The sequence below is a fragment of the Ylistrum balloti genome, unplaced genomic scaffold (genome assembly GCF_031769215.1).
Source record: "Ylistrum balloti isolate Yb309-2 unplaced genomic scaffold, AGI_CSIRO_Ybal_v1 Utg369730, whole genome shotgun sequence".
NCBI classification, from domain to species: domain Eukaryota; kingdom Metazoa; phylum Mollusca; class Bivalvia; order Pectinida; family Pectinidae; genus Ylistrum; species Ylistrum balloti.
In genome coordinates this window covers 1,205,287-1,230,669 of record NW_026781945.1, presented here as the reverse complement: position 1 = coordinate 1,230,669, position 25,383 = coordinate 1,205,287, and the positions used below count along the sequence as shown (strand labels likewise).

The 25,383-nt window shown below is 38.2% G+C and overlaps 1 protein-coding gene across 31 annotated transcripts in view; it reads left to right on the top strand.

The window, feature by feature from the left end:
• The window catches only part of LOC132565723 (myoneurin-like), a 70,746-nt gene that overhangs the window by 17,652 nt on the left and 27,711 nt on the right, over positions 1–25,383 (top strand). Inside the window, exons 5-6 of one of the 31 annotated variants that reach the window (XM_060230442.1) lie at positions 23,171–23,680; positions 24,315–24,395. The exons of 11 other annotated variants lie outside the window; for them this stretch is intronic. In XM_060230442.1, the coding sequence (XP_060086425.1) occupies positions 23,171–23,661 (491 nt within the window). In that variant the 3' untranslated portion in view covers positions 23,662–23,680; positions 24,315–24,395. 19 more of the 31 variants (XM_060230466.1, XM_060230443.1, XM_060230444.1 and 16 more) reach the window with 19 other exon arrangements.

Below are 25,383 nucleotides of genomic sequence, written 5' to 3'. Positions count from 1 at the left end.
CAGGTGACCTATCCCACAGAATACCAACAGAGGACAACTACTGTGAGGCCTTGTTGGAATACGCCGACAGGCTGGCTGCCAAGCATCGGTGTCCGGTATGCAACATCGTATACCCGACAAGTGAGGACCTGAAGACACATGATCGTTCTCACAGTGAGGGCCCTCACCTTCATATCTGTGCTTTGTGTGATGTTGATTTTGGTACTCTGGAAGACCTCAAAAGTCACTTGTACTCTCAGCATGGGTCAAAGTTCAAACATTTTTGTTTTGACTGTGGTCGAGCATTTAAATCCTATCCAAGTTTCAACAGTCATGAGCGATTGTTTCATCGTTCAGATACCAAATGTCCAGTGTGCGAACTTTGTGGAAAAATTTTCCCCTTTGAGAGCAGTTTGAAGCTACATTTAAAGAAGCATTCAGAATTGCGACCATTTATCTGTGGTGTCTGTGGAAAGTCCTACAAACACAAGGCAAATCTAGCTAGCCACTCTTGCACATAGCCCTTATAACAGTCATTTTATGCAAGGTCAAAGTTCACTTACAAGATGTAGATTACTCATGGGTGATGTCATGGTGAATCTGATTTGTATGATTCTGTCATAAGACATGAACATTTGCCATGGAAATGTTTTTCACCTGAAGATATACTCTGTGATTTAAATGTTCTTTTCCTTTGATTCTGTTTGTGATGTAGATCAATAGCTGTAAATTGTAATCTATGGATCTTTTTCCCATACAGTAAAAAAAGAAATTGTTCCAGTTTTGTGTTCAAAGATTTATGTTTATAAATGTACATTACAGAATATGAATAAAAATTTTCTTTTGAAAATATGTTAATTAGTTTTATGTTAGAGACAATGTATCTATATATTGTCCAGCACTGCTAGCCATTATGAAGATGCAACAAACACACTTCACTGACCGGGGAGTGCTGCGACATCCTTCCCTTCTGTAAAGAATGAGTTTACGTGGTTGGCTCCGTCATATTTTCTCTCACTTTTCATCGGATGAGGAAGATCATCTTTTTATATTTTTGGCATATTTTATCGAAAATTATAACTACCTGGAAAGAATGTGCCAGTAAATGTTGTTTCTGAAGGACTATCTCTTTTTTGTTTAGGTAAATCCTCATTTGGTGATGAAACTTTCGAGTGCTCTGTGGATATGTCGGATCGGATGTCGAACTTCTCATTTCCATGTGAAATTTGTCGACTTGTTTATTCATCAGCTGAGGATCTTAGGACTCACCGCAGGAGTCACAGTGATGATCCATTAGTACATAGCTGTGAAATTTGTCATATTACTCTTTCCAGTGCCAATCACCTGAAAACACACATGACTTTGTCACATGCAGAACAGTTCAAGTATTTGTGTTTTGATTGTGGTAGAGGTTTTACATCTTACTCAAGTTTCAACAATCACCAACGTCTGTTCCATAGAGCCGATTTGAAATGTCCTGTGTGTGACATTTGTTGGAAAATATTTCCATTTGAAAGTAATCTCCGATATCATTACAAAAGGCATTCTGAAGTGAGGGAATATGCATGTCAGCATTGTGGAAAGTCGTACAAACACAAGGGGAAGTTGAAGATGCATAACTGCCTGATGTCGGGTCAGCCACAATTGTAGCGAGTAGGTGTTCTAAGGCCTTTCACTTTACCCGTAATATAAGTGATAGGAAATGTAAAAATTAAATTTACAATAGAATTAAAAAAAAAATGCCATTTTGTACATGTCAAATCTTGTATAAAACACACTCAAATACATTTGAAAGTACTTGATGGTACAACATATTACTTAAATTGCTGTAGTTATCGCTTTCCAACACCTACAACTAAAGCATAAGTGGTTATACTTAGCAGTTTTCAGTTTGACAATTATGCTAGTAACTGGACTCATGTTTACCTTGACAATTGAAATAAACAAGACTGCTACAGGCAGGCAGTATGTTATCCTGGGGAGTACTCATGCTCTATTTGTTTTGTTTAGGTAAACACAACCGTGAGGAAAGTGGGATGGGAGATGATGACCATTTGAACCCTGAACAGATAGGGTCCAGTTTATTTCCATGTCGTACATGCAACCTAGTCTTCTCCTCATTCGACGATCTAACTACACATGATCGATGTCACCACATTGGGACTGAAGACTGGCACTGTCGTGTCTGTCTGTTAGACTGTCGTACTGCAGTACAGCTTAAAGGTCACCTCATACAGGTGCATGGACCCGAGTTCAAGAATCTGTGTTTTGAGTGTGGACGAGGCTTCAGGTCATACTCCAGTTTCAATACTCACAACCGTCTGTTTCACCGGGCAGACATCAATTGTCCAGTATGTCCTATTTGCAGAAGAGTCTTTCCCTTTGACAGTAAACTTCAAGTCCATTTAAAGAAGCATTCTGATGATCAACCATACTTCTGTAAAGTCTGCGGGAAAACGTACAAATATGAATGGAATCTAAAAGTGCATAACTGTATACATAACCAAGGACCATCGTAACTCTGTATAAAATATTTACAATCGAAATTTGGAAACTCCTGGATATTTCATTCTCAACTTGAAATAGCTAGTGGAACTTGCAAAGTGTGATATATATCTATAGGATTGATAACTGTGGAGATATTTTTTTAATTGAGTGACACAATGAGACATTTCAGTAATTGACAATAAGTGATGGATTATACTTATATTTTATGTACCTAATGAAAAATATATGTAGTTATTGATTATAATAAAAAGAATTGCTTTATGAGTTGTCTGTTGTGTTGGAAATATTGGTCTTGTGGATGTGCTTGCTTCCATTGAGCATTGGAATGAAATTCTAAATAGATGCATAGGAAAGAGATATTCGTTCTGCAGTTAAAAAGCCTTTTGTGTGGACAAGCATTGATCCAAATTTATTTGTTTCGTTTAGGTGAACACAACAAAAAGAGGGGTCTGGACGATGAAGGATTTCCTTGTAATATCTGCAACATAATTTACTCAAAAGCAGAAGACTTGGTATCGCACAATCGCAGCCATGTAACTTACGACACGTGGCGGTGTCAAGTTTGTCTCATCGACGTCCCAAGTGTTGCACATCTGAAAGGACATATGCTCCAAAATCACAATCATCAGTTCAAACATTTCTGTTTTGACTGTGGACGAGCTTTCTCAGGAGATTGGGGTCTAAATGCCCACAATCGCTTGTTTCATCGTCCTGAGGCAAAGTGTCCTGTCTGTTCAATATGTCGAAAGATTTTCTCTTTTGACAGTCAGCTTCAAGTGCATCTCATGAAGCATTCAGACGAACAGCCATATTTTTGTGAAATCTGTGGGAGGACTTACAAATATAAACGCAATTTAAAACAACACAATTGTTCGCATATATGAGTTAAGTTTTACAGATGTACTCCAAATAGGAATCAAGAATCCAACACTTATATTTAGCTTTATATATCACTGTCTGCCCTTTAGATGCCTGAACAAAACTTGAAGACTGCTGAAGCATTATGTGTTTGTGCATTGTACAGGAAGTTGACTTTGGATCTTCTGTAAGGTGAACCACACATTAATATTTGATAGAAATCTGTTGCTTAGCACTGCCAATATCAAGATGTACCAGAATTTCCACATACTTGTGGATTTGTAAAATTGCCAATGCTAACCGGATTAAATACTGACACCAGTAAAATCCTTGTATTTTTATTTCTGGATAAATACTGACAGCTATTTATTTGTTTTATTTAGGTAATCTCCACAAAAATACAAATTTGGGAGACAACTTCCACTTATTTGAGCTGCCAAGCAATAGCTCCTTCCCTTGTAAACACTGCCACCTGGTGTACACTAAAACAAATGACTTCAGATCACACCAGCGTTCTCACAATATTGGCACAATGACTGGTTCTGTAGCATTTGTTTCTCTGACCTTGGAACATCAGAAAAACTCAATACTCATCTTATTCAAGTTCATGGTCAAGAATATAGCCATTTCTGTTTTGAATGTGGAAGGGCTTTCAAGTCCTACTCTAGTTATAATTCTCACAGTCGATTGTTCCAACGTGCTGATACTGAGTGCCCCGTGTGTAACATTTGCTGCAAAATTTATTCAAATGAAAGTCATCTGAAAACTCATTTATAGACACACTCACAAGAACAGCCGTTCACGTGTGAACACTGTGGAAAATCTTACAAATATAATTGGCATTTGACCAGGCACAACTGTAAAAATATACCTTTGAGGGAAGTCCTGTCTTAAAATTGGATATCGTTATATTTGCTTAACAGAATCTTACAAGTTTCATTATGTACTGCACAACAACATACTGTAAAACCATATATTTTTGTGATGCTTCATTTTGTTTTTCAAAAACTCTTTTATGACCCATGATTTTGTGTAGTCCCTTCAAAATCAAGGGGATAGATTGCTTGTGCTTCTTTCTGCACATAAAGTGAAAGCGTTGATGGAATAGTCAGCAAAATGTGGCAATATCTCACACAGATTGTTTTGTTTTGTTTAGGTTATCACAACCAAACAAAAGATTGGGAAGATGGCCGCCAATCATTAAAAGAGACATCCTACAGGTCATTCCCGTGTCACAGTTGTCATCTTGTATACACACAAGCAGAAGATTTGATATCACATGAACGTTCTCACAACATTGGTAATGAAGTCTGGTGCTGTCGGGTCTGTAAATCGGTCTTAGACTCTGCTGAGGGACTCAAAGTGCATCTGATTGAAGCTCATAGTGACACATACAAATATTTCTGCTATGAATGTGGACGGGCCTTTAAATCCTATCCTAGTTATAATTCTCATGATCGACTGTTCCACCGTGCAGATATTGATTGCCTAGTGTGCAATGTGTGCTGTAAAGTTTATTCCAATAAAAGCCATCTATTATTGCACTTGAAATCGCATTCTCAGGAACAACCATTTTCTTGTTGGCACTGTGGAAAGTCGTACAAATCTAAAGCCCAGCTAAAGGCTCACAACTGTAAAGCCGCATCAGGCGGAATATACTGGTGAATACCTCATCGTTGGATTGATGTTGAAACATTACTGACTATCGATGAAAGAGATCTTGAGAAGTGTCGAGCTATATTAAGATGGGGGTTTATTTGTGTGGTAGTAGTATAAGATTGCTGGTTAGCAACATAGAAATAGCAGCTTCTTATCCCGATTTGTTTGTTTTATCTAGGTGATCAGTACCAACAGAAAGGTGAGGAAGAAGGACAGAATTTTGACTGCAGTTCTTATCCTTGTCGTATATGCCATATTGTGTTCTCAAAACCTGAAGATTTGACATCTCACGAACGCTCCCACAACATCGGCACTGATTCTTGGTGCTGCCGTGTGTGTCTGATGAACTGTGAAAACCTTCAGCATCTGACCAGACACATGCTACAAGCACATGGGGAAAATTTTACCCATTTCTGTTTTGAATGTGGAAGAGCTTTCAAGTCTTACTCTACCTTCAATGCTCATGAGCGTATGTTACATCGTGTGAACAAGAACTGCCCAGTGTGTCCAGTTTGTGGGAAAATTTTCCCATATGAAAGCCAACTTCAGATTCATTCAAGAAAACACTCCACTGACCAGCCCTATATCTGTGTTTTGTGTGGGAAAACCTATAAACATGAAAGGAATTTAAAAGTACATCATTGTTCAAATACACCGTTGATTAACTGAATGCTTTATAATGATTGATCATAGGTGTGCCTGAAGTAATGACAATTCATCATAGGGTATATTTTTGAGTGATTGGAATGTTTGTACTTCTGTTTGTCTGATGTAAGCTGAGCAGATTTTTTTAACTTTCATCTAAGCAAATTATGATTCATTAGAGAAAAGGTTTTGAAGAAAACTAGCAAAATAGCTCATTTTCTAGAACACCTTTCTCTGTTCATGTGTTCTATAAATCCATTTCTATTTCAACTGAAAGGAACAACTGATAGCAGATGTACAAAAGGTTTGAAAATTAGAAGGAAGTTAAAATGAGTAGCATTTTTAGTAGTTTATTACAAGTTTTCAGAACAATATCAAAACTGCTTCTAGGGAAATATTGATAAACAGTTTGTCTCCTTTAGGTTACCACAACAATCCACAAAGTGGCTGGGAGACTAAATAATCATCTGTGGCACAGGTTGCAATTACGTTTCCTTGTATCACTTGCAACATTGCATACTCAAATCAAGATGATTTGGCGTCACACGATCATTACACAGAAATGTGCCTGATTGTTGGTGTTGGTTAGAATATCCAGCCATTATGATGTTCCATGATCATTTGATGAAAGATTATATTTATAGAGTCATTCAGATGAACAGCCTTTCTTGCGAGATACATGTGGCATGACATATAAGCCAAAGTCACATTGGAAGTCTGACAAATGCAAACCTCCGTGATTTTAGGAACTGATATTTGAGTCCTGCACTCACGCTTTTTCTGTGGGACTCAATCCAATTTTGAGAACCCACTTCATCATTTGTATTGGGACTTGTATTTTGGACTTTGCTTATAAATTCCTACAAAAATGACTGAAACCTGCAATAGAATAGACTAGTATGGTGTCAACTTGATCTCAGTCATCTGTTTGAATAAGATCCATACATATTATAGGTTTAGGCCAAAATATGTAATAGGATATTGCCATATGTTAACTAGGAGGTATTGTGTTATGGCAGTGATGAGGAATCTGTGGTTCAGAGGATAGGACCAGTTTCTACATAAACTCTGGGATATGGATACTGATGTCGGAAGTTTGTGATGTCTGTTGTCTATTTTGGTTTTTGTTTTTTTTTAACCAAAGAACAGGAAGTTTGTATGACAGAAATATAGAAATTGAAAAGTTATTTCTGGATTTAAGATATCTTTTTCATTTCTGTTTCGTTTAGGTGTACTGTTCTCCGAGAAAAGTAGTATTGGAGATGACGGCCAGTTATATTCCCCACAGATAGGTGGTACTTCATTTCCCTGCCATACATGCAACATAGTCTACTCATCATTAGACGATTTGGCTACACACCAACGTTGTCACAGTGTTGGTAACGAGGAATGGCGCTGTCGTGTCTGTTATGAAGACTGCAAAACAGCTATTCAATTAAAAAGTCACATGATTCAAGTGCACAGTCAACAATTTAAGCATATCTGTTACGATTGTGGTCGGGGATTTAAGGGTTACTGGGCCTATAAGTCTCATAACCGAATGTTTCATAGTGATAACAATGTTGACTGCCCTGTATGTAATGTATGTGGAAAAGTGTTTCCCTTCAACAGTAAACTTCAAATTCATCTGAGAACACATTCCACTGAACAACCTTTCCAATGTAAAATCTGTGGCAAAACTTATAAGTATGAAAATAATCTCAAATTACATCATTGTGTAGCGGTCTCAATGTGATGATACAAACTTGATTATACTGACTGGCGTCTGAAACCATTTTCTTCTCCATGTCTACAGGAATTATTTATGAAATACATTGCAAACACAGAATTCTTGGATTTATAAACAAAAACAGGATCATGGTTCATGGTTTTGATAGACTTATAGATGTCGCATAGCATAAACAAAGTATGGCTGTAGGCTCTGTGAAACAGGTCTATGCTTACTTTAATATATTCCATATATTGGATGCTTAAGCAAAATATATAGTCAAGCTTCACCCAAAGAATGTATGTTTTAATTTCACTTTTGAGTGAAGGCCGAACAGCATCAACCATATTCAATTGAACATAGGTTCTCACTTCTGGAAAAAGTTGCCAGAATTGATTGTGAATTTTAATATGGTGGTTGAACATGTTTGTAGATAGATGTCCTGTGTAACATTGTTTGTTTCGTTGTTTTATCTTACCTGTAAACATCAACATTGTAGTATGTGAAATAAATAATTAATACCTGAAAGTTGATTTCTTGTTTATCTCAGGTATTCAGTTAAACACCAGAACAATCGTAGATGCTGGAGGGGCTTGTACTATGTCCTTAGTGGATAAATCACAACAGCTGTCCAAGTCATTGATGGAAACCACACTTCCGCAATCATCTGGCAATACCTTCAATCAGATGTGGATGACCTCGGAAGCTGTAGACGAAGCAACCAAGCATTATACAAAAACCATCACTTTGGAAAAAGAAATGATGGCAGACATTTTGGACAAGACAACCTATACTTGCACAATATGTGGGATTGTTTACTCTACCCAGGCTGATCTGGAGTCCCATGAGAGAACACACTGTCAAGGCCCGAAGAAATATGTGTGTGTGCTGTGTCAGTGCAATTTTGATTCAAAGGAGAACTTAAAAAATCATATGGAGACAAACCATGGCCAGGAGTATAAATTCTTCTGTTTTGAATGTGGTAGAGCTTTCAAGTCTTACCCCAGTCTTAATAATCACGATCGTTTGTTCCATCGATCTGACGCTGTCTGTCCAGTGTGCGACATCTGTGGTAAAATATTCCCATTTGAGAGTAAGCTTCAAGCCCACATGAAGAAACATTCTCAAGATCGGCCATTTGTGTGTCCTGTTTGTGGAAAAGCATACAAGCACCAGCAGAACCTAAAGGATCATGTTACTGTTTGTCCTTACAGTCAGCCAATGGGCAACAGTTAGACCTTGACCTTGATTAATGTTATAAATCAGTCTCATTGTAAAGTACCAGGTGTGTTGCTATGACAAGTACTTGCCCCATTTTCTCAATGGTTTTTAGGCTCTGTATTCATTTACATCTCACTCATTAGAAAGTCTAACTCCATATAAAACCTGAAGGCTTGTAAGATCCTGAAAAGAGAAGTGTATTGGGCAACATCAAGGACATGATATGATATTTGAAAGATCTTCAGGAAATGAATTAGATTTGATTAATTTCTTGACATAATTGTGTTTGTGTATAGTTTTCTTAGGTTTAATTGTCATATAGTGAGCCAATGTGAAAGATTTGTTTACATTTGGTATTCAGAACACTGGTTGATGTTGATCATAAATTCAGCTGCTTATTCATTATGACTTAGTGTAATTTTCTAAGAGTAACTGTGGTTTTTGTTGTAACAACCCTTGCTTTTGCTGTATCTCGACTGGTTTTACACGGTGTCTCAGTTCAGGCCTGGATTCTGGGAGTTAAGCTTGTTCTTTATTCATTTCCATTTAATTCTATCTGGTTTTCTACAAGTTTTGCTGGAACTAAACTTGTAGGTTGGACAAGTGTACCATACCTGTAGTAGCTGACTCCATGTTTTTGATGTAATCATGTATACACAAACACTGCATGAAAAGATGTAAGGGTTGGGTGTACTATAACCGTCTTTCTTCTGTACTTTATGAGTTAGATCATTTCTGATGCTGTTTCTTGTCTATCTCAGGTGTGAGGAAGACCAGTCTGTCTGGCCAGTCAACGATTGACCAGGATGAGTTTTTAGCACAGATTCTGGACACAGCGGATTGTGACTACCTGTGTCGGATTTGTAATATAGTGTATTCTACAAAAGAGGATTTAAAGACTCATAATAAGGTCCATTCTAAAGGACCTAGACAATACAATTGTGAAGTCTGCCAAACTCAACATCCTGATCAAGTTCTACTCAAGGAACATCTCCTTAAATGTCACGGCGACAAGTACAAATTCTTCTGTTTTGAATGTGGAAGGGCATTTAAATCATATGCCAGTACCAATAATCATGATCGTTTATTTCATCGACCTAACACTAACTGCCCAGTTTGTGATCTCTGTGGTAAAATTTTTCCATTTGAGAGTAGTTTAAAAATCCATTATGCAAAACATTCTCAAGTGAGACCGTTCTTGTGCCAAATCTGTGGTAAATCTTACAAACACAAACAGAGTCTTAAGGAACATATTTGTTCTATGGTCACTGGTGTGACCCATGACCACTAGGTTCAGAGGTCAGACTAAAGGCTGTAACCCTATCAGAGGTCAAGGGTGAAATACACATTCTTATAAACTCTCAGTGTACTATTTTTAGATGTACCTTTTCAAGGTGATGAGAGGGTGTATCATGTGATGAGTGATTGATTGAAAAGTATTATATACATTATTCATTGTCTCCACTAACATGTGATTCATCTTAAAGATTGTTGTAAAACAAAAAACTTTTCATTCAGTCATTAAAAGTTTCACTTTCTGTTCGCGTTGTACATTTTTTTCTGAGGTTACAGGATGGTGTCCTAGGTTAAAGTGTGGTGTCCAAGGTTACAGGATGGTGTTCTTGGTTACAGGATGGTGTCCTAGATTAAAGTATGGTGTCCAAGGTTACAAGGTGGTATCCTAGGTTACAGGATAGTGTCCTAGATTAAAGTATGGCGTCCAAGGTTATAGGGTGGTGACCTAGGTTTCAAGGTGGTTTCGAGATGGTTTTCTAGGTTAAAGAGCAATTTTCTAGACTAGTCTTTGTTACAGAAACATGTTCTAACCTACACAGCAGTAATGTAGGTTAAAGAGCTTGTTTACAGTTTACTAATTTTTTTAAACACCAGACACATTTTTAGGCACATCTGCAAATTGTTGTAAAGTGTAAGCAGTATTTTGCAAAATACTAAAATGAGGTATACCAATGCTACATTGATGACAGTTTATGGCATATTGATGTTATAAGATCTTACATTGCCCAAGATTTGTTCCAGGAATAGTCTATAGGGGATCCTGTGAGCCTTTTCTTACACTGTCTTATTTCTCGTGCAGGTAATCCTAGTGATGGCGGTGTTGTGTTTCTGGACAGCATGCCCACTGGAGTTGCCCCCCTGGCTCAGTGTACCATATGCAGTGTGTTATTTAACTCCAAAGAGGCTTTATCAGCACATGAAAAAACACACCACAGTTGTAAATTTGTATGCCAGTTGTGCAACAAAGCATTTCCATTTGAAAGCAATCTTGTTCGACATATGCGTTGTCATTCAAGTGTTCGCGCATTCAAATGTGTGACATGTGGAAAGGCATATAAGCATAAGCACAAACTAAAGGAACATGTTCGTCTCATACATATGGTACCTGACAAAAGTCCACCCAAAGTTATGCTGCAACCCAACACAGACAATCAAGATCAACAGTTTGGTCCCTCTCCTTTAGAAGAAAACATTTTCTTTGTAAAAATGGATTAACCATAGGATTATCTACAATTTACACTTCTGTTTGGAGTTTTCTTAACTTGTACAATACCAACAGTATCTTTAATCATTTGCTTTTGTCTATTCATAAAATAATGATTGTCAAGGACAGTTAGTCTGTTATAAAAAAAGAACATCTCTTGTTTTGTGCAGGAAATGATGTGCCACAAGATGCGTCTACAATGATGTTGCAGTGTTCTGATTGTGGTGCGTACTGTTCTTCAGCGGAGGAATATCAGAAACACCACAAGACCCACAGAGTTAATCGCTTTGTTTGTGATATATGTCACAAAGGCTTCCAGTATGATAGTTTCCTCAAGGTTCACATGCACAGTCATTTGGTGACGCGGCCCTATGGTTGTAAGGCGTGTGGCAAGACGTACAAGTGGCAACACCACCTCAAGACGCACAAATGCATCATGCAGGGCGATTTGTCTGGGACAACCTCTACACAGGAGTCCCCACAGACTCCAATACCTCCCTCCCAAACATCACCTGTTGTGATTTCTTCCCAAATCTCTAATGCAGTACCACCTCACTCACTTCAATCCATGGTTCAACACCAGACCTCGGCTTCTATACATCCATCACAGACGTTTTCATCACCTCCACAAATTTCATGGGCTCGGCCCAGATAAGCTCTACAAGAACACTCCAAAATACTTGGTAATTGAACTTAAGTATGTATCCAAATTGACAACGTGTTTGGTGTTCAGTCCATATAAATGCTGAGATATTGCTGATTTGTTGTGGTTTTTTGTCTGTTGTACAGTCTGTATAGATTCTGATGTTGCCGATTTGTTGAGATTTTGTCTCGTGTACTGTCTACATAGATGCCCAGATATTGCTGATTTGTTGAAGTTTTGCCTGGTGTAGAAATAATAAAAAAATCATGAAATTGCTTGAAAGGACAACTGAAAATTTTTGTCTCCGGTTTAGAATACGTAAAATTATTTTGAATTTTATCAACTGGAAGTTAAAATGTCTTAATTTCAATCTAAATTTTAGTTTCTGAATCAGTTTTGTTTTTATTTTGTCAGGGAAAATGCCAGTAAATATATCCGAGGTTTACTCAGTGCTTCCCTCCTCGGAGAGACGGACATTTAAGTGTGATATCTGCTCTTCCTATTTCTCCACGGATAAGTCCCTGGACAAACATAGAAAAAGCCATGGCACTGAACGCTTTTCCTGTCACATCTGCCAGAAAAAGTTCCACTTTATGAGTTACCTAAAGGCACATGTGAAGTGTCACTCGGACGACAGGCCTTTTGTGTGTCAGTATTGTGGCAGGTCCTACAAGCATTTACACAACCTCAAGGAGCACAGGTGTTCTGGCTGGCATCAGTAGACAGATGTGATACAGGACAGTTGTTCAGGCTGGCATCAGTACACATGTGTGATACAAGACAGGTGTTCAGGTTGGCATCAGTAGACATGTGTGATATAGGACAGGAGTTCAGGTTGGCATCAGTAGACGTGTGATACAGGACAGTTGTTCAGGTTGGCATCAGTAGACATGTGTGATACAGGACAGTTGTTCAGGCTGGCACCAGTAGACATGTTATACAGGACAGTTGTTCAGGCTGGCATCAGCAGACGTGTGATACAGGACAGGTGTTCAGGCTGGCATCAGTAGACGTGTGATACAGGACAGGTGTTCAGGCTGGCATCAGTAGACATGTGTGATACAGGACAGTTGTTCAGGCTGGCATCAGCAGACGTGTGATACAGGACAGGTGTTCAGGCTGGCATCAGTAGACGTGTGATACAGGACAGGTGTTCAGGCTGGCATCAGTAGACATGTGTGATACAGGACAGTTGTTCAGGCTGGCACCAGTAGACATGTGTGATACAGGACAGTTGTTCAGGCTCGCACCAGTAGACAGATGTGATACAGGACAGTTGTTCATGCTGGTTCCAGTAGACATGTCTGATTTGGGATTTGTTTCCGGCTTGCGTCAGTAGACAGGCGTGATACAGAACAGATGTGATAACTGGTGTTTTATGACAAGTGTTCAGACTGTGTACAAGTGTTTGACAAGATTCAAGTTTTGATGATCAAGGTATTGTGTGATGAGACAGGTTGAAATTTTAACAGGAGAAGTGTCATGTGTCACAAGACGTTCTAGTGTGTATCATTTGTACCTTTATACGGGAAGGCGTAACTACAAGTGTGTTCAGACTGGCAAAATTATGCAGCCTAAGGACAGGCTTACAGTGATTAAGACAGTTGTATACATTTTCATTTAGTGACATACAATATCGATGTATGAGTAATTGTAACAGAAAGTGCTATTTTTCTGTAGATATAAAGATAAGACATGCTCAATGGCCACTTGCAGAGCTAGCTATAACACAAACACTACAGGATATTGATTTATCATCAAAGGTCCTGTTCTACAAAACTACCAGATATTGATCTTCAATTACAGACCTTGATGTAATGTATAACAAAAAGTCCACTTGATCTACCATCAGTCTTCACTAAAATCTACTGGAGCAATTAAATTCAATAAATCATAAGATTCTACAAACAGTTTTTCTTACCGAAATCTCTCGGAGCAATTTAATGTGATAATCAGAGGGTCTCAAACTCTCCAAAATCTACAGGAGTATTCATCTTGGGTTAGACGTAATTACTTTTGGTAAAAAGCATCTAGAGTGAATAAAAAGCATCTGGAGTAACAATGTCCTATAGTTGAAAGCATCCTTATATTGCCAGTTGTTGACTAATTTTGTTTGATGTAATTCTGTTACATAAATATTGGCTGTATAAGTACTTAGAAATCTGTTGTATATAATGCATGCTTCATAAAATATCTTGTCTTTATTTAAAGTTGCGAACATTTTGTTTAATAAATAAAACCAATTATCGAATTATTGTTGTGTGTTATATCTTACTTTGAGCAAGTATAGGAAAGCAAAATCTCAAAGTTTGCCAAAGTAATGCAAAGGTGCTATCTTGTTTTGTACAGGAGACTGGGGAACCCAGGCTACAGGTCACAGTCAGGAACACACAGTACAGGCCTCAAATAGTGGTCAGATGTTCAGGTGCAAAGAGTGTTTGGAAGTGTACTTTTCTCTAGAAGGATTAAAATTACATCAAGAAAACCACAAAATAGGGGTGATTGTGTGCGCTCTGTGCAAGTTCACAATTGAAGATAAAGATGCATTCAAAACGCACATTCAAAGTGTGCATCCGAATCACAGCTTCACATGTCTCGAATGTGTTAAAGTGTTTCGTACCAAGCCAGAATTTTACAAACACCAGATACTGTTTCATCGATCTTCAGAATGTCCTACCTGTAAAATATGTGGCAAAATGTTCCCATTTGAGAGCAATCTAAAAATCCATGAGCGAAGTCACTACAATGTACGGCCATATTTGTGCAAGTTGTGTGGAAAATCTTACAAACACAAATGGAACCTAAAGGACCACAAGTGCTAAGTTTAACACAGGGGACAAACAAGTGCTAAGTTTTAACACGGGTGACAAACAAGTGCTGAGTTTAACACAGGTGACAAACAAGTGCTGAGTTTTAACACAGGGGTGACAAACAAGTGCTGAGTTTTAACACAGGGGTGACAAACAAGTGCGGAGTTAAACAGGGGAGACAAACAACTGTAAAATTTTAGTGCTGAGTTAAACAAGGGAGACAAACAGCTGTTAAACTTTAATGGCGAGTTGCCACAGCGGTGACAACAAGTGCTGAGTTAAACAGGGGAGACAAACAGCTGTTAAACTTTAATGGCGAGTTGCCACAGCAGTGACAACAAGTGCCGAGTTAAACACAGGCGACAGACAAGTGCCGAGTTAAACACAGGCGACAGACAAGTGCCGAGTTAAATATGGCAAACAACTATAATGTCTTAGTGCTGAATTAAACACAGGCACAAACATCTGTAACATTTTAGTATTGAATTAAACATTAGTTTTAGTGCTGAGTTTTACAGAGGCAACATACAAATAAAATTTTAGTGCAGCTGAAACAAAAGACAGTATCTCATAATCTGTTTAGTATTCACAGGTTTATGTAACAGTAGATCCTGTATTATTGTGCTAAATGTCTTAGTTTGTGTATTGAGGTATTAGCTTGGTTTTCCTTTTCATAAAGAAGCAAAAGATGATAGATATTTGAAAGTGAGATATTTGCCATTTGAGAATGGGAAGAAGATAGTGGTCGCTGGAAAGTGAGACGATAGTTGTCGCTGGAGAGTGGGATGGGGACTTCTGATGCTGGATAGTGTAGTGTGGGATCACAACAGTTTATAAACTCTGTGAGTTTGGTGTAGGAAGGCTATCCTTAAGATTATATTCATATCTTAACTTTAACTGGTCTAAAGTGCAAAATGACATTTTTTTTTTTTGTATGATAGGCTGCATGGAAAGAGAATTCCTTATCGTGTCAGAAAATGTGTTGAGGGTACCCACACTGGTCACTAGATAAACAAAAACTGGTATTGATGATTACAATAGGATTTCCAGCACACTAACTTTTTTCTTAATAATAGCATCAGTTTAGCATATCTTGAGGTAAGCTGTTCAGTTAAAATTTCACATATTTGTTACAGGTTTTTAAAAACCTCTGTCTTTCCCATGCCTGGGTACTAACATATGTAACCTACCCACCCTCAATGTAGTTCTCTTCTCTGCCAATGTAGCTGTGTACTGTTGGAGACCAAACTGTTCTATAGTCATAGTAAGTGTAGGATGTCTCATTCCAAACACAATGTCTCATCCAATCTTTCTTGTCTTGTGTAGGTATGCCACAGCCTCCAGTTTCCATGGTAACAAAAGGCGGTGGGTATCAGTGCCTGTTGTGTAGCGTTACGTTTGCCACCAGGTCCGACTTGCAGATGCACTTTCCATCTCATCAAGTGTCCCAATCCACTGGGTTACCTCCCCCCACCCTTGATAGCGTACTGGTCAGTGACGCTAAAATTGTATGCGAGGACTGTGGAAAGGTGTTTGAGAGTGTAAGTGGAAAGAGCCGGCACAAACTGCGATACCACAGTGATGCTGAGTGCTTGGTATGTGAAGTATGCAGCAAACGCTGCGAGAACCAGAGCACCCTTACTCGACATATGAGGAGACACACAGATCATCGGCCATTTGCATGTGACATTTGTGGCCATAAGTTTAAACACAAATATCACCTCAATTCCCACCTTCTCTGCCATAAATGAAGACAGTTACTGATCCTGTTACCATGGAGATGCTTTGCTTGGATTTAGTTATGTATTATTGGTACTACTTTTTTTTTAAAATTTGAATCGTGTAAGGGGTACCAGAGTGATTGATTGCTCGGGTAACTAAGGTAACTCAGTTATTGATTCTACAAATGCATTACCCGATTCAGGCAACTGAGACAATCACTAAAAATGACCTTTTTTGTCTTGAATAGGTCCATATGCCACAGACCAGAATATTCAGACTCGGGATTCCAACATGGAAATGTTTGGTCAAGTGAATTCTAGCAGCACGCTTCCGAGCCAGTTAGGTACGGTAGGCTTTCCGGTTACCCCTTTCACATTCTATAAACCAAGGAAACGCAGTATGACTGGTATACTAAAGTACAGCTGTACTGAATGTGGTAAATACTTCCAAACCAACAGTGGCAGGAGTCGTCATATGTTCTGTTACCATAGCAATGATCAGCGCTTCGTCTGTACAATATGCGGTAAAAGGTGTGAGAATGACAGTGCCTTTAAGCGTCACATGTTGTGTCATTCGGACGAACGAGCATTCAAGTGTAACATTTGTGGACGCACATTCAAACACAAGGAAACATTGACAGCACACATCACTGTAAAGCACAAGGAGACTCAGGCAACCAATGTTTTTTTCCAACCCTAACAGCAGCTGTAAGGTTGCTTATGACGATATCATATAAAGCTCTTACTTTTTAAAAAAGTCTTGCAGAATCTGAAACACTATTTGAACATGAAACGCAAAAACTGGCTGGAGAGTGGGTGATTTTGAAAGTGGCAAAACATATTAGGGCTGGCTCGAGAGAGGGGCTAGTGGTGATTTTGAAAGTGGCAAAACATATTAGGGCTGGCTCGAGAGAGGGGCTAGTGGTGATTTTGAAAGTGGCAAAACATATTAGGGCTGGCTTGAGAGAGGGGCTAGTGGTGATTTTGAAAGTGGCAAAACATATTAGGGCTAGCTAGAGAGAGGGGCTAGTGGTGATTTGAGAGTGGCAAAACATATTAGGGCTAGCTAGAGAGAGGGGCTAGTGGTGATTTGAGAGTGGCAAAACATATTAGGGCTAGCTAGAGAGAGGGGCTAGTGGTGATTTGAGAGTGGCAAAACATATTAGGGCTAGCTAGAGAGAGGGGCTAGTGGTGATTTGAAAGTGGCAAAACATACTAGATGTTGCTGGCTCGAGAGAGGGCCAGTGGTGATTTGAGAGTGGCAAAACATATTAGGGCTAGCTAGAGAGAGGGGCTAGTGGTGATTTGAAAGTGGCAAAACATACTAGGTGTGGCTCGAGAGAGGGGCAAGTGGTGAATTGAGAGTGGCAAAACATACTAGGTGTGGCTGGAGAGTTGGCAGCAAGATGATGTACTGTTGTGTTTCTTTGAAAACGTTTTCAGCACATCAGGAATTTTAAAATTGTAAAGCATACAGAAAAGTGATAATGTAACAGAAATGTTTTGTATATTGTTTCAGCAGAAGTATTTCGTGGCCTGTTTGTCATTTCAATGTATTGTTAGCTATGTCATTTTGAAAACTGATTTTATGTACTGTTCAGAAATTAAACATTCCCAATAACAAAACATGTTGTGTTTATTGTCAGCTGGTAATCACTTTGCTTGTGATACCAGTATTTAACACAGAGAAGGTTTCATATATGCAATCTAAAGGGGATTAACGATATAAAATGTGTATACAGAAAATAATACTTGTAAAGTTACACCTCACCCAGGAAACAAGTTACTTTAAAGTTACACCTCCCCAAGGCAACAAGTTACTACAACTCCCTAAAGTTACACCTCACCAAGGCAACAAGTTACTACAACTCCCTAAAGTTACACCTTCCCAAGGCAACAAGTTACTACAACTCCCTAAAGTTACACCTTCCCAAGGCAACAAGTTACTACAACTCCCTAAAATTACACCTCACCCAGGAAACAAGTTACTTTAAAGTTACACCTCCCCAAGGCAACAAGTTACTACAACTCCCTAAAGTTACACCTCACCAAGGCAACAAGTTACTACAACTCCCTAAAGTTACACCTCACCAAGGCAACAAGTTACTACAACTCCCTAAAGTTACACCTCACCAAGGCAACAAGTTACTACAACTCCCTAAAGTTACACCTCACCCAGGAAACAAGTTACTACAACTCCCTAAAGTTACACCTCACCCAGGAAACAAGTTACTTCAACTCCCTAAAATTACACCTCACCCAGGAAACAAGTTACTACAACTCCCTAAAGTTACACCTCACCCAGGTAACACATTACCTACAACTCCTTGAGTGTCACCTCCCCAAGGCAACAAGATACCTACAGCTTCTTAAAAGTGCCACATCACCAAGGCAACAAGTGATTTGTACCTCAGCAAATTAGTACAACTTTCTTCAGCTAAAAGGGTGACATTTTCTGAAAGAATTACACCATGGAAAGACACCAATTTATATTTTGCTTTCAGATAAGATGTAACATCGAAAACAAACCTACATTGGTTCCTCCAAACTGCTGAAGGCTCCTGAAATGTTAGTGGGTGTTTTATTGCTGCATTAGGATAGAGATAGCTATGTCTGCCATGTTGGTGTCTTTTACCTTTGTTTTATGATTAGATTGATCCCATACCTACCACCAGGTGGCACCACTTTAACTCATCTTTCTTGTATTGTGCAGATTTGAGCCTGGTACCTGTGTTTCCATCGCCGGGAATTCCCTCACAAACGTCACATGGAGTGTTTCAGTGTGATGTTTGCAATCACACATTCAGTACAGAGCCAGAATTAAAAATACATAAATCTGAACAACACTCCACTCTGTATGTTGACGTGGGACCTGAAGGCCCCTTTCAGGTAGACCTTAATGATATGCCAAAAAGGCATACTTGTGAGGATTGTGGAAAAATTTTTGAAAGTTTGAGTGGTAAAAATCGTCATATTTTGAGATGCCATAGTAACGCTACTTGTTATGTCTGTCAGATTTGTCATAAGAGATGTGAGAATCTCAGCTCGTTCCGTTTCCATCAGGCCAAACACTCAGACAAGAGGCCTTTTCAGTGTCAGCATTGTGGACAGTCTTATAAACACAAACACCATCTCAATAAGCATATGTCTTCACATGGTGGACTTAGTGTTCAGAAACAGACCAAGTAACAAACAGTGTTCAAAAACAGACTTGATGAAAACTAGGGTTCAGAAAGATACCTAGTAACAAATAGTGTTCAGAAACAGAGACACAGGCAGAGTTTCTGAGCTGTTTTATTTAACTGACTTCATGTATCTTAGTTAACAGAAGCAGAATTGCTGTGATTTTTTTTAAATATCAGATGTCATATCTGTCTGGAAACAGTGGCAAGGTTGAAGGACTGTTTCACTGATATCACGTCTATCTGACACCATGTCTGTCAGGAAATTGATGGGCTGTTTTACTGATGTCATGTCAATCAGTTAACAGAAGCAGAATTGCTGTGCTTTTTTGAATATCTGATGTCATGTCTGTCAGTTAACAGAAGCATGGTTGATATGCTGTTATACTGTCTGATGTCATGTCTGTCAATTAACAGAAGCATGGTTGATACGCTGTTATACTGTCTGATGTCATGTCTGTCAATTAACAGAAGTAAGGTTGATATGCTGTTATACTGTCTGATGTCATGTCTGTCAATTAACAGAAGTATGGTTGATACGCTGTTATACTGTCTGATGTCATGTCTGTGAGTTAACAGAAGCATGGTTGATACGCTGTTATACTGTCTGATGTCATGTCTGTCAATTAACAGAAGTATGGTTGATACGCTGTTATACTGTCTGATGTCATGTCTGTGAGTTAACAGAAGCATGGTTGATACGCTGTTATACTGTCTGATGTCATGTCTGTGAGTTAACAACTTGCTTTAGGAGTGATAGGTCATTGTGAAATAGAAACATTTTACATGGTAATTGTTAATTCCCTCTACTTTAGCTGTGTTGTACATTTTTCAGTATAAAAAATAATAAACTGTTAAAAAAAATAACAAGTGGCTTGTATTTTTATCAGTGAAAATAATACAGGTAAAATAAGCATAAACATTATTATGGATAAATTATGGATACTTGCAGTATAGGTTAATTCATAAAAGTAAAACACATTCCTATACAGGTAAAAGGCATTATATTTCAGGTAAATTACAGATAAACAAGGCAGGTAAAATGTAAAACAAGTTCCATCTCGAAGTATCTTTGTAATTTAGCAGTTATATAAATTGACTTAAAGAAATAACACTTACTACCTGAAAATACAGGTATAATTACACACTTATCATTATATATACACTTACTACCTGGAAATACAGGTATGATTACACACTTATCATTATATATACACTTACTACCTGGAAATACAGGTATAATTACACACTTATCATTATATATACAGATTATTACTCTGTTGATGTGTTACTTGACCATGGCTGTCCCACCTAACTCCATCTTTCTTGTCTTGTACAGATGGGAGCCAGGCACCGGAGTTACCTCCCTTGAGCAGCCTTTCTCAAAAGTCTGTAGGCATTTATCGGTGTGATGTCTGCATTCAGATATTCAGTTCCGAGGAAGAAATGAACTTTCATAAAACTAAACACCATGAAACTTATAACATCAGCCATGTTGGTTTGTTCAATAAACAAACAGTTTATATACAAGCAAAACTACCATGCGAGGATTGTGGGAAACTATTTGAGACGCTAAGTGGTAAAAAACGCCATGTTTTGAGATGCCATAGTAACGCCACTTGTGAAATCTGTCAGATCTGTCACAAGAGATGTGAGAATCTAAGCTCATTGCGTGTTCACCTGGCACGACACTCAGATGAGCGACCATTCAAGTGTTCTGTCTGTGGCCAGACCTACAAACATCAACATCAGCTCAACAGGCACAGAAATGGGTCTAAAAAATGTCAACTTTCAACGAATCTAAACTGAGTGCAGTTATGGGAGTAAGTGTACGCTGACAGCTGATAGTTCCATTATCAGATGAGATCTGCAAAGAAAGCTTCCATCATGAAAAATGAGAAAACAAAAAAGTATCATCACAGATGCAGATATGGATAAGATATCTTTCAAACTCAAATTGTTCGGAGGATTGACACAATGCTGTCATTGAGCATGATGTTGTCTCAGAAGAGTGACACAATGTTGTCATTGAGCATGATGTTGTCTCAGAAGATTGACACAATGCTGTCATTGAGCATGATGTTGTGTCAGAAGAGTGACACAATGTTGTCATTGAGCATGATGTTGTCTCAGAAGAGTGACACAATGCTGTCATTGAGCATGATGTTGACTCAGAAGAGTGACACAATGCTGTCACTGAGCATGATGTTGACTCAGAAGATTGACACAATGCTGTCATTGAGCATGATGTTGTCTCAGAAGAGTGACACAATGCTGTCATTGAGCATGATGTTGACTCAGAAGAGTGACACAATGCTGTCATTGAGCATGATGTTGACTCAGGAGATTGACACAATGCTGTCATTGAGCATGCTTTTGTCTCAGAATTTGCGCGATGTTGGCACAATGCTGCCGTTGAGCTTTGTGTTGACTCAGAGGATTGACATGATTCTTCCATTGAGCTTGATGTAGACTCAGAGGATTAACATGCTGCCATTGAGCTTGATGTTAACTCAATATTTCATCCATATATATATTCAATTTAATACAATGATGTTTTCTCTTTGGTTCCATACATAAAACATTTTATACACTGAAAACCTATGTTGTTGATCAAAGTGATTTCAAAACATCTGATGTGGTGGTTATTGAGCAAGTAAGATTATTTGATTGGTGGTTTCACTGTATAACGTGTACAAATAACTGGCTTCATTAAATACAAAATATTTCAAGGATAAGCCTATAGTAGATGGTTTGTGTTGTTGATAAAGATTATACGTGTTGTTTATGTTGGTTAGAAGGCATTATGGATTGGTACTATCTTGTGTATTTTGCAGTCTATAATCTGTTACATCTTGACACACAATTTTTGACCATAGTGTACATAGGATTATAGTTCAGGCGTTAAATTTGGTTGATTACATACCTTGTACACTATGTACGTCAGTGCTAGTACACTCCACACTGGTCATTTGTCTGATGAAGATGACCATGTTGTCATCGAAACGTCACACTCTAATCTTCTACTGGTTATGTTATAAGAACTTCTATTCTATTGACATTACCAATATGAAGAAAATGTTCTGAGGTCATTGATATTGGAGGTCAATATACATGTACTAATAAACTGAAGGTCATTGGGTTAGAGGTCAATGATCTCTTACGACTGTAAGTTCAAGGTGGGTAGCTAGAAGTAAAAAAATTTGAAGACTGAAGGTCAAAGATGTTTGATATCAAGGTCAAATGCAAAGATGGAGGTACTTCAAAAATTTCATTGCATTTTCAGCTGGTTTTGATTGTATCTGATTTTTTGCAGGTATGGCTGAAATTTGTTATAAGGAGATGTTCTTGTAGAACTGAACAAGACATTGATCAAATAGGTTATGTTTTATATCACTGATAAAACAGGACTGATTTTACTAGAGGTTTTATGTGTGTGCTAATTATATTTCAGGTACTATTCTATGGAAATAATATGTATAGTGCCCGAAATATTAACTTTCAACTTAATTGCATTTAATTGAAAAAGAAGTGAATATTTTCCTGTATTTTACAGGATATGTGATAACAGTGTGACATTTATATCGCCTATGAGTGTACTTGGACCCCATTGTTATCATTTACGTGATAAGAGATTTACATGTTGTATTATTTTGGAGCTTTAACTTAAGACATTTTGTTTGTAATGGCAGGCTTTTGTATAGCCACTAAGAGAACTATTTCTTGTCTTGTGTAGGTGTGCCTTGGCATGGAGGACCCCAGTCAGATATGCAGGACCCTCCGCTTATCTACCTGTATCGGTGCACTGTATGTGGTCACAGTAGTTCCACTGAAGACGAGGCCGGCAAGCATGCCTTGTCCCACAATAGTTCTCATGAAAATGCTACATTTGAAATGGTTCAAGTTGATGATGTTTCTAGCCAGCTTCTCCCTACCACCCCATTTTGTGAAGATTGTGGGAAACCTTTTAAGAATAATGATTGCCTGATGAAACACATTCGTGTTGTCCACATGGCAAAACTGAGGACTAAGACTTGCCCAATTTGTCAAAAAACATTCTCCAGACCCAGTAGTCTGGAAGAACACATGAGAATGCACTCTGATCTTCGGCCATTCCAGTGTCTGACCTGTGGATCAAGTTACAAACACAAGAAACACCTGAATCACCATCTACGTGTGTCTTTCAGGTGTGCTGGGGATCACGCTAGTCATCTGTCTAATTCCTGAAGTCACTGGCTGTTTATAGGTATAGGAAATATTACTAGTACAATATAACAACCATTGCTTCAGACTTCATTGTGTCTTATTAACACCAAGTCAATGACCTAGCAGTTGGACTGGAGCGTTTCTATTTTTAGCTACTAGAGAGTAACATCTAGTAAAAGGACAATTTATAGAAGTTTTAATGATTTAACTGCTTAACAGGGAGACTGTTAGCTAGAATCAACTTGTACTGCAAGTCTGCAGATAACTACACTGCTGGTATACAATTGTAATCAATAAGTGGTGTACACAGCAAAGCACTACGCTGGTTTGATCTGGTGATGATTGTTGTCCAAGAAAGTTGGTATTGGAATATTTTACAAACTGGGAGTTTCTCATCTGTTATACAATCAGATAGGAGTATTTCCTTATTTGATATTACAGGGTTATATTAATGTAGGGTGAATGCATTTCTCTAGACAAATGTTGGTCACTGTATGTACCTTGTATTGGTGCCATTGTGTTCTCTCCATCTGTGTTTTAACATGTTCCATTTTAAACATGACTTTAGTCATAAGATTGCCACTGGATGCCATATCATGTTTTTGTTAGCATGGCAGTGTTTTATATCTCTTTACAATGGCGGTGTACTTAAACAGTGTTTCTTGTTTGTGTAGGTGAGGCCGTCCCATTGCCGGTGCAGCGAAATCTAACTCTCTATCAGTGTATGGTGTGTAATAAACTTTGCCACTCGGAGGAAAAGTTCCGGGAACATATGCAAGACAGTACACACACATTTAAAAAAAAAAAAACATTGTCTATCGTCTGTGGGGTGTGTAATAAACAATTTGCCCATAAAAGTCGACTGGAGGAACACATGGTGAAACATTCTAATGTGAGGCCATTCCAGTGCCAGACATGTGGTGTCACTTACAAACATAAGAAACACCTTAATCATCACCTCTCAGTGTCCCCATTGTGTGGTCCCAAACGCTGAATTATTACAGGAGACACAAAAATTCATTAATGATAAAATATAGTGTCCTCTACCATAAAACTCTTGATATACCATAGAAGAGCAGTCTCTCTCTGATTTACTCTAGAAAAGCAGCCTCACTCTGATATACCATAGAAGAGCAGCCTCTCTCTGATATACCATAGAAGAGCAGCCTCTCTCTGATATACCATAGAAGAGTAGCCTCACTCTGATATACCATAGAAGAGCAGCCTCACTCTGATATAAGATAGAAGAGCAGCCTCTCTCTGATACACCATAGAAGAGCAGCTTCTTTCTGATTTACTCTAGAAAAGCGGCTTTTCCATACTTTCTTGCTGGCAGTTGTCTAGTTTGTGATCATCGCTAAAGCAAAGAGAAAAACACCATTATTCTAGAGTAATATGAGACAAGTTTGATTTCACTTCCTTTGTGTATAATTAGTTTGTTATTACCGATGATTTGATAAAACTTGTAAAGATATGTTCAGAAACAAGTTAAGATACATTGAATCATTTTTATGTGCAATGAACGTATTATTTGGAAATTGTGGTGATTGCACTCTACAGCAGAGGTTAAACTATGTTTGAGTGTATTGTTTCTATTCCAGTGTGTTTTTTATTCTGTATTGAGATTTTAATGGTATATAAAGCAGAATTTTGAATAAAGTGTAAGAAATCAATTTGTGCTAGTATGTTGTATATATCTTTTATTCAACTACATACCAATGAAAATTTCCAGGTAGGACGGTA